Source organism: Brassica napus, chromosome C9, assembly GCF_020379485.1.
Source record: "Brassica napus cultivar Da-Ae chromosome C9, Da-Ae, whole genome shotgun sequence".
Lineage (NCBI taxonomy): Eukaryota > Viridiplantae > Streptophyta > Magnoliopsida > Brassicales > Brassicaceae > Brassica > Brassica napus.
Genome location: NC_063452.1, coordinates 4567641 through 4579094, shown reverse-complemented (window position 1 = coordinate 4579094; position 11454 = coordinate 4567641). Strand labels below are relative to the sequence as shown.

The window sequence follows — 11454 nt, the reverse complement described above, 5'->3', positions numbered from 1 at the left end:
AATTATAAAACAAATTCACATATTGATTCCATAATGTAGTTCTCCACAAAAACTAAATGAAGTTTCTAAAATACATTTTGGGAGCAAAGTTGATTAGTATTTTTTTGTCAAACAAAGTGATTAATATGTAGTTTCTTGGTAGGTGATAGTGTCGGCAATATAAGAACTTTTACTTTTCCGTGTAATATAAGGTGTCGTCATCCAATAAACAAAACGAGAACGAACGAACGAATACTACAAAAGTAAACCAACACTTAGGGCAACATTATGGGTGGGATGAAGAGAGAGAGAATCCCTTGTTCCGTTTTTTTTTTCTTTTTTTTTTGGTCATTAGAAAGTAAGGAACAACCCTTAATTAAGGGTTTTTTCCTTCTTTTTCTTCCTCGGTCCCCACCCCATTCCCCTAAGGGATGACCTAAGGAACTACCTGTAATGTTGCTCTAGAGATCCCTTTGTGGGTTAGCGATGTACGTATTAATATGAATTTAATAATTTGGAGTGGTAGTCTCATCGTTTCCACGTATTGACAAAGATTGTTTACTAACCCTCTATTGTCTCATACATCGAATGGCTAATTTCGAGACTTTAAGGTCCTTAACGTGAACATCATGTTGGAGAAAATATGAAATGGTCAATTGTGTATCATCGTTAGAGTCGGTCACAAAAAGAAAAGAATTGTAGGACTAGAATCATTTGATTTTGTCTTAAAGAGTAAAAATTTCTTGATATATTGTTGTTTGTTAGGAGTAGAACATCTAAAAAATGATATATTGGCTTACACCAAAAAAAAATGATATATTGGCCGACTCGTTTTATTTAAATGTCAATATTTCAATAATATACGTAATATGAATTTCAAGTTTGTAAACCACCTATAATTATCATTTTAAAAATTAATTACTTTCTCTCGGTTGGCAATACAATTATAAGTGTTTAAATTTTGGAAAACGTAGGTAAATATATGATTAAAAATAACTGAATAATCGAAATCTGTCATCTATCTATATATATATATAAATATGTTGGTATCTCTCCTGCTTTGCCACGTGGAAAGTCGTTCGCTGCAGAGACGACACGTGTCCGTCACAACATTATTTGGGCTTCAGACTTATAAATTTTGGGCCTTATACAACTCTAATTTTTCAAGTCCGGTAACCCACAAAGTCCACCTCTGAACCAGCAGCCGTAATCAATTATATATAGATAGACAACAAAAAAAATCCACGTCATCGTAAACTACTTTACCACTTAAATTATTTGTCGGTCTCTTTAGGCTCTATTATTTATGACTCTAAATTTTGATTTGGGTCTATACAATAATATTTTTCTTGCTATAGTCAACTAGCAAATGAAAAATAGATTTGATTCATCCGCCAATTTATTTTTCTAAGTTAATATATGGTCAATAATTGTATCCCAATTTTAATTTATAAATAAATAAAATGACGAGTTCATCCGCCAATTTTTTTTTCTAAGTTAATATATGATCAATAATTGTATCCCAATTTTAATTTATAAATAAATAGAATGACAAGAGGTTTGAGATCAAACATTAAAATCAATGTGCCGTTAGCCAGTACTACAAAGCTCTGCACACATGAAATTAGCCATGTGTTTACCCGTAACTGAAGAATCGAATCTTACCAAATAAAAAACCAAAATCGCAACTAAATCAAATTTCATAAATCATGTATATTTCTATATATCATGTATTCTATATTTTCTGAAACTAAAATATCAAAAACAAACGAGAACCGAACCAAAATCAATAAGTATCTCAATTTGAAATATAATTTACAAATCTAAAATATTAAATAAACTTAGTTTTACAGTAACAAATATCATAAACTGAACTATCCAAAATGAATTATATGAATACCATTTCCCTAAATTATTTAAAATTATATAAACTACCTGATAATTTATCCAAAAAACTTAAATCGCCTGTTTTTTTCCTGGCAAAAAAACAATTTATCAATAAAATTTACTCAAATTAACCAAAATAATCTGAAATGCCCGTAACCGAAAGAGACCCGATTTTGTTTTTGATATTAGCTGGTTCCCCACTTTGTTGTCCAAACTGAACCAAAAAAACAAAATATCTGAACGAGAATTGAATCAAATTTTATAAATAACCAAACATATCTTATATCTGTAGAATTAAAAAATAAAATAAAATAAACCAAAACAATTCCAAAAAAAAATAATTATAAAAAAGTTTGAATTTTAAAAAAGTATAATTCGAAAACATAAAAAATATGTTTTTTATTTAAATAATTATTTGTTATATATATATCAAGAACAAGAATATAAGAGTCTTTTGCCACTTATTGAAAATATATTTTTAAAAATGTCCCTTTAGTGATGGTAAAGATCAATAATGATACCATGAATGTGGTAAACATGAAATTTCACTTATTATCTATTTAAAATTAATATTTTCTTTTATTATGTCAAATTGAACTAAGAATAATAAGAAGATATATATATATATATATTATCATATTATTCTGAATTGTTTTTTGCTAATTTTGTATTCTCTGAAAAAATAGAATAATGAAGGATATTGTCATTTTAATTCCAAATCAAAAATGTTTATTAAAAATAAAGGCACTCGCACCGGTTGAAATTCATTAGTCTCTAATAAATTTAAAAATATTAAAAGCTGAAAAAGAAGAAAGAGAAAAGATAAAAAAAAAAGAGCAAGAGTGGTACCTGTGGAAGAGCTTTCATATATTTCTAAAGAATCGGTGAATACATGTGGTATCATTTTACTGGTTTTTTTATTTTAATTTTTAAAATTATTAATAACTAAATTATGTACACGAATAATAATAAAAATATTAGTGAGGTACTCTATTTCCTATTTTACTACTAATGATGCCCTAACAATGTGATATCAGAATTCTATTCATTATTGTTTTTTATAATATAGTTTTCAATCCACCGTGATTTTTAAATGCTTCATAAAATAATATAAATTTGTATAAAACAGTTTTTATTATACGGGCGGACCGATCCTATTATTACATGTTTTTTTGTTTTCTCCACCGACAGCCTAAAACAGTGTCAGTGGCCCACGTTCCTCTAAAGCTGTCCTCTTCGGTAATACCTTCTGTTATTAAACTAACTTCCCATGACAATTACACTAAAGCCCTTTTCTCATTTATGAATACACAAAACTTCATCGTGATAAGAAAAAAAAAGAATACCCAAAACTTTCACAGATCTTTTTATTCGGTTAAGAGTTTTAATTCAAGAAATTATTGTACAATTTGTACTTAACCGAACGTAATTTGATCTACGTACTTTTTTTTTCCCAAATTGTTTTTATCGAAAGATGGGCCAAGCCCAGAGCCGAAGCCCAAACATACAAAAGTCCATAAAACCTGGACCAAAAAAGCACAATCTTCCGGGCCTAAAGCCCACCAAATAGAAACCCAAACCCACGGGGCTTCGCCGCCGCGCGGACACACGCTGCGGCATCGACGTCACCCTCGCTTCGCCTCAACACCGGGAGCCAGTGAACACCCGGATCCCCCGGAGCACACTGACTCCACACCATCACCACCGCCAAACGTCTTCGACAGAAGTGAGTCCAATTTCGGAGAGCATCACTCGACGAATCGAGATTTCATCCGTTACCAATCGTCACAATCACCGAGAGGAAGACTTTGCGGGAACCGTCACCGTTAACCTTGGTCCAGCTTCGATCGTCCTCCGACGTCGTCACCACCAATCTAACCCACCAACCTCGACAACACTAAAAGGAAAGAAACCGACGAAACCCTAAAAATTAAACAAAGGGAACTAACCGACGGCGAGGCAAGGCATGTAGCACCTTCACCCCCCGTAATCTTGACCGACTAAGGCGGAGCTAAGCGTAGCCTCCACCTCGCGGGGACCTGAACCGGCATCGACGGAGCTGACGGAGCCTCCGCCTCCCGGAGACAAAACCAAAAAGCCGCAGAACGTGCTTCACCGCGCCTTCCTCACCACGACCGCGCTTTTACCCCAGAAACAGAACCGCCATGGACGATCTTCTTCCAGAGCTCAAGCAAGGCGGAGGAGGGAGGGGACGTCGAGAAAGCGAAGATCGAGCACTTTTAACGGTAGCTTTAGGGGCTCCGGTGACGGCACGCACGCTCACGCGCCGGCCGATCACCGGACCCGAAGATGGATCTACTTTTCTTCTCTCTCTTCTCTCTCTCTTCTCTCTAAAGACAACTTTCGTCCTTATTGCTTCAAATTTTATATTTTTGTCTATATTTACATGTGATTAAATCTTTACAGAACAATCGTACTTTCAAAGAAGAATTTTGTCAGTCTATAAAATATTATTGCAAATTTTAAATGTACGGTAACATATTTTCTATTAGCAAAGCAGTTAGTTTTTAAATGCTTTGTCATATTTCTTTAAGAAGTTGATTGTTTGTAGTTTTTAAAGTAGTTTTTGGTTTTTGATTTTTTAAAAACTGGTTTTTATCCAATCATAATTTTAGCCAAGTAGATTCCCTAATTTTTAGGGAAACTAGTTTTTTCTTGTTTTATTGTTTTGTGCTTAAAAGCTAGAATCCATATTTTTTTTGGTTTTTGCTAACGACAATCATTATTTTTTTTTGTTTCAGAAATTATTAATTTTAGAAAACACCTACGATATAAGATCTATATTTAATCTACAAAACACGTGAATAAAAATTACAAAATTAATAATATTTTTTAAAAAGTTAAGTTATTGGAGTTTGTTTAGATAGAATAATTTTATATTTATTTAATTAATACTTATGCTATAAATTTTATATAAACTTAATTACAAATTTTAGTTATAATTATAATACATTTATTACATTTTTTTTTCTTTAAAATCTAGCTATTAGTTTTTATGCTGAAATATCTGAAGAACATAAATATCTATTCACCGTGTGTATTATATTTTAAAGAGAAATTTCCTAGAATAACAATTTTTAAGTTTTGACACAAAAATAACTCTCAATGAAGAAAATGACCAAAATAAGTTTTATTAAAAGGTAAAAATATTTCTACCCTAGCGTTAACTAATCTATATTTAGAGTCTAGATTAGGGTTTCAAATTTCAAAAAATTAAAAATTAAAATTAAATTTTTTAAAATAAAAAGAGACTATTTTGGTCATTTTATTTCTTGAGAGTTATTTTTTGTGACAAAAACTTAAAAATGATTTTTTGAGAGAATTGCTCTATTTTAAATCCCTATTTTTATTATAACTATAATAGAAAATAATTTACACATAATTAACTTATTTGTGTTCGATGAAAAAGAAGAATATTGACAATTAATTTACATACGACTAGACTTGTCAATAAAATTAATTTATATTTATATTAAGAACATTTTTCAAAAACCTAACAAGAAAATTAACTTAATTTTTAACATTTAATTTATTTTAAATTTACATACATTGTTAATAATATATCGGTATTATTTTATTGAAAATATGGTATATTATTTTAGTAATTTAAATATTTTCAAATAAATTATATGTCTGAGTTTTTTTAAAATAGTATATAGATTTAAAAATAAGTAAATCATTCATATAATTTTAGTAAAAAACAAAAATCTAAAATAGTTCAAAATTCAAAAACTAAAATCAGAAACCAAAACTAAAATCTAAATCACCAATCGTGCTTTTCAAAAATCTAAAATCTACTGCGAAACCAAAAACCCAAAATGAAAAACTAAAATCTAAAAGCTAAAAACTAAAAGCCAAAAACTAAAAACCAAAATCTAAAAACCATTTAAACAATCATCGCCTAAATGGAAATCATGGAAATCATTTGAAAGTCATTTACTCCTTTGACCGAGAGAAAAAAAGAAGTCATTTACTCCAAATGATAGAAGGGCAAAAGGGTCAAATCTTTATTACCGGCTCAAAATATACAACAGCAGCCACTAGCCAGCCAGATCCCATATCCTCCTTCCCCATTTGCAAAGCTGGAAAAATCTTGCTGCTATCTCTCTCTCTATAAGTCCACTTCTCCTTCAAGCAAAGCATCTTCCTCCGAGATTGTCTGGAACAATCTTTGTCTCTGGTTCTTGTCTGACCAACAGAGCAATAACAAACATGGAGTCTTCTGTCTCCAAAATGAGTTTCTTGGCTGTGTTGGTCGTCTTCTTGATTTCTTCCTCTTATATAACTTCAACAGGTTACTCCTTATTCTCCTCATCACATGTAACTGCTTACTTGGCTCTGTTTCTTCATCTCAAAGAGAGATCTTATCAATCATCTAGTCTGTAACTGGATTGAGATAATGACAATTGTGTATTAATATACTTTTTTTACTTGTTCTTCATCAATATTTAGATCTTTATTCAGTTAGTGAAGCAAAATGCTTTTGCAAAGCTCAGATCCTAAGATTATGACTTCAATTTCAATATTAGTTGCTTCCTATGTTTTTTTAGTTAATCAGTCAATCCTGTTTATAACAGGAAAGAAAAAACAAAGCTTCATGTTTCTCTGATATAAAAATAGAAACAAAATTTGATGTTGCATGCTTTTGTCAATGATGCAGACAGTTTGGTCTATGTCTGGTTTCTACAAACTAATATTAATGAGAAAAGTTCTAACCTTTTTGTATATAATTCTCAAAAATCTATTTGCAGAAGCATATGATGCGCTTGATCCTGAAGGAAACATTACAATGAAATGGGATGTCATGAGCTGGACTCCTGATGGCTATGTTGTAAGTTCAAGAACCACAAAAACAAAAAAATCAGCGTTGCTTGTTGGTTTTGATTATTGAACTGTTTAATTGTTACATCTAGGCGGTGGTTACCATGTTCAACTTCCAGAAATACAGACACATTCCATCTCCTGGGTGGACGTTAGGTTGGAAATGGGCAAAGAAAGAGGTCATATGGAGTATGGTCGGAGCACAAACAACAGAACAAGGTGAACATATACCATTAATCTATGTTCTGGTTGCAAAGGGGACATGATTTCTAACATTAATGTTTTTAACAGGTGATTGTTCAAAGTACAAAGGAAACATACCACATTGTTGTAAGAAAGATCCAACGGTTGTAGATTTGCTCCCCGGGACTCCTTACAACCAGCAGATTGCGAACTGCTGCAAAGGCGGTGTCCTGAACTCATGGGTTCAAGACCCTGGCAATGCAGCTAGCTCCTTTCAGATCAGTGTTGGTGCTGCTGGAACCACAAACAAAACTGTCCGCGTGCCGAGAAACTTCACTCTCATGGGCCCTGGTCCTGGCTACACTTGTGGTCCAGCTAAGGTTGTTAGACCAACCAAGTTTGTCACCACCGACACACGCAGAACCACTCAAGCTATGAGTAAGAATCAATAATGACTTTTTTAAGAAACGGAGATGTTAGCATTGTCTCAAAATTATAGTGTTAAATATATTCATAAACCAAAATTTAATTTAGACTTAGTTAAATTAAAAATATTGTTAAACTAAATGAGAAATAATTATTTATGATTTCAGCTTATATTTTTTTAAAACCAATAAAAACACAATTTAGATTTTGTTTACAAACCAAATTATTTTTAAAAACATTAACCGTCTTGTTTCTAACTTACTGCAGTGACATGGAACATTACATGCACATACTCGCAGTTCCTTGCTCAAAGAACACCCACTTGCTGCGTTTCGTTGTCTTCTTTCTACAACGAAACCATCGTCGGATGTCCAACTTGCGCGTGCGGATGCCAAAACAACAAAACAGAGTCTGGCGCCTGTCTCGAGTGAGTAAAGTCTAAAACTTTATGTCTTCTTGTTCTGTTTTCGACCACAAAGTCTAAACCTTTTCTCTGTTTTGGTAATGACACAGCCCTGATACACCGCACTTGGCGTCTGTTGTCTCACCACCCACCAAGAAAGGAACTATTTTGCCGCCACTGGTGCAATGCACGAGACACTTGTGTCCCATCCGAGTGCATTGGCACGTGAAGCAGAACTACAAAGAGTATTGGCGAGTGAAGATCACGATCACAAACTTTAACTACCGTTTAAACTACTCGCAGTGGAACATGGTGGCACAGCATCCGAACTTCGATAACATCACTCAGATCTTCAGTTTCAACTACAAGTCTATCACTCCTTACGCAGGACTAAGTAAACTACTCTCTCTGTTCTTATCTTCCCTCTCTTCTTGGTGATCATAAAGATTGATTCTTTTTTTTTTTTTTTGCAGATGATACGGCGATGTTGTGGGGAGTGAAGTTCTATAATGACTTCTTGTCAGAAGCAGGGCCTCTTGGGAACGTGCAGTCTGAGATTCTGTTCCGTAAGGATCAAGCAACGTTCTCGTTCGAGAAAGGATGGGCTTTTCCTCGTAGGATCTACTTTAATGGAGATAATTGCGTTATGCCGCCTCCTGACACTTACCCTTTTCTTCCCAACGGTGGTTTCCGACCAGAAGTCTCTGTCTTCGCCTCCGTGCTCCTTCCTGTTCTTCTCGTCTTCTTCTTCTTCTCAGCGTAAGAAACCAGATTGATGGGTTTTGCCACTGACGATGATCCTGTGTCCGGTTTGGTTAGGGTTGGTTCGATTGAACGGTGGAGTGGTGTACACGCTATTTATGGTTCTTTATGTTTCCCAAAAATCACTAATCTTTTCATACTTTTTATAGTATATAGTTTTCAACTTCAACTTCCTTGTGTTCCTTTTTTGTTCTCATTTTCTCTATGTTCGTAGTTGTTGGGTTCTTCTTTACTTGTAGACTGATAACAAAAGATGATAATGTTATTTGCTTATATATTTTATAGAGTTTAGTAATGAAGACTAATATCAAAATTTTGTATCAATTTTTAAAACTAACTTTATGTGAAAATTATTTACGAAATATTGTACGGAAAAATAAAATTTATATTCTTGATTGAATTAATATTTTTGACTTTAAAATAATTTTTAAAATTTTTTTTGTTAATTGCATAATTTTTTTACTAATGAGCCTGATCCCATTTTTAAAAATATTTTATGTCAAAAAATCACTTATCGCATAAGAACTTAACCAAAAAATCTCAGGCCTACTATTTGGTTACCATCAAATATGTCAGCTCGGTTTTATATCATGATTTAGAAATTTAAAAGTTAATTATGGCTACGAGAAGTTTACGTTTACGTGCCAATTCTATCTATCTTCAATATTTTTTTCATTTTTGTGTCGTTTTTTCATTTTGGTTATTGCTCGATATAAATATTAATTTTTGAGTTTATTATCATTTCGTTATTTTTTTGGCCTGAGATTTAGAAAATGTTTAAGATTTAAAATTATTAAAGAGATACATACTTAGGTTAAGATTTGCGCTTTGTACAAAATAAATATTTTATTTTATTACTTATTTTATGTTTTTCTGCATATTATAAAATAATAAAATAATAATTATATTTTAAATAACTAAGAAATCAGTTACGCGCATATAAATCAAACAACCACGACCGCTCTTGTTTATTCGCAATCATTTTAGGGTAAATAAATCAAAACAATCAATCTTATATATCGTATATGATATATAATTAAATTTAACTGATATTAACATAGATATATAATATACTTTTAATATGAATATTTATTAAATGAGGTTTCTACTCATATGATTTTATAATTATTTGCATATTTGTGTAACAAAATTTTACACTAACGATTTTTTTAATGTAGAATGTTTAGTGGTTTCAATAATTTATAATCATTTTTAAAAAATGAAGATTTTAAAATTAAAATATTAACTTTTCAATATATATTTAACGCAAATATCAAAATAGAAGTATGTATTTTCATATGATGTATATTTTAATTTAAACGATATGAAATATATATATATTAACATAAACACCTATTAAAATAAAATTATTTATTCATATGATTTTATAATCATTGTATCTTATTATTGAAAAAAATAAACCTTGATCACAAATGTTTATGTGATACTTTTAACAGTTTTAATAATTTGTACTCGTTTTGAAAAATTTAAAATACAACATATACAAAAAAAATCTAAATTTTTATTATATGATTAATGTAATTTTGTAATTTATTTTAATAATAAATAATTAAACAAAAATGATAGAAAATATACAGATTGTTAGCAAATCTTTATTAATTAGAATCATTTCGGTTTAGATTTGATGAAACCTTCTCTCGCGACGAACTCTCCGGCGAATCCTTTCCATTCCCTTACAAATCATGTAAGGACCCTATCCCACTCTCTTAGGTCCTATCTGTTAGGTTTTTAAGTAAATTTGATGATTTTAGAAGGTTTTTGATAGATTTTTGTTAGGGTGATTGGGTAGGATTGTGATTTGTTGTGTAATAGGTTTAGAATTGTGATTTGGTTGTGTTGAATTGATTTAGAACTTTTTTTATAAATTGTTCATTATTTTTGTATTTACAAATCGTTTTTTCTATATAAATTCGATTTTACAAAACGTTTTTTGTATATAAATTCGTTTTTTGGATTTATAAAAGATGATTTCATATTTTAAAATTAATTTTGTATTTATAAAACATTTTTTTGATTTATAAACACTATTTTTTTATTTTTGTATTTATAAAAACTATTTTTAAATATACAAACCGTTCTTTGTATATAAATTCGATTTTTGGATTTATAAAAGATGATTTCATATTTTAAAATTAATTTTGTATTTATAAAATATTTTTTTTATTTGTAAACACTATTTTATTATTTTTTGTATTTATAAAAACTATTTTGTATTTATAAAAAGATGATTTCATATCTATAAAAATATTTATATTTATAAATCTAATTTTGTATTTATAAAACATTTTTTTATTTATAAACACTATTTTATTATTTTTTGTATTTATAAAAACTATTTGTATTTATAAAAAGATGATTTCATATTTATTAAAACTAATTTTGTATTTATAAAACATTTTTTTATTTATAAAAACTATTTTATTATTTTTTGTATTTTAAATATGTTTTCTATTTCAATTTTAATTTTATATTTTCGAATTTCAATTTAAAAAAAATAAATTTATAATTTTTTTTTTAATTTTGGAAATATTCCGAGGAAGTTTATCCCTCGGAATATTCCGACGACATCTTCCTCGGAATATTCCGAGGAATTTCCGACGAACTTGTGGTCCTCGGAAATTCCGAGGAAATAGGATTTCCTCGGAATTCCGTCGGAAATTTCCGAGGGATTTCCGAGGAAAGGTGAATTTCCGAGGAGTTATTTCCGAGGATTTTTTTCGTCGGTATGTCGTCGGAATAGCGTTATTCCGACGACATACCGACGATTTTTTCCCTCAGTATGCCGCTGTTTTCTTGTAGTGTTAGGTAATTCCGTATGTTTTATTTAAGGAAATAATATATTATAATTTCATTTTGATAAATGAATGCTCCATAATGAACCTACTATATAATATAACATTTCCTACCAATTTAATTTTGGACTAACAAAATTCTCAATTGATTCTCAAACC

General features: G+C 30.4%; 1 protein-coding gene across 1 annotated transcript; it reads left to right on the top strand.

Annotated features, from left to right (window-relative positions):
* The first annotated feature begins 5814 nt into the window (after positions 1-5814).
* On the top strand, positions 5815-8759 carry LOC106382187 (protein COBRA). The gene is made up of 7 exons (XM_013822159.3): positions 5815-6181; positions 6639-6718; positions 6801-6927; positions 7000-7329; positions 7585-7744; positions 7831-8114; positions 8194-8759. The coding sequence occupies exons 1-7, from the start codon at positions 6100-6102 to the stop codon at positions 8481-8483; spliced, it is 1353 nt and encodes a 450-aa protein (XP_013677613.2). The 5' UTR covers positions 5815-6099; the 3' UTR covers positions 8484-8759.
* The last annotated feature ends 2695 nt before the right edge of the window (positions 8760-11454 follow it).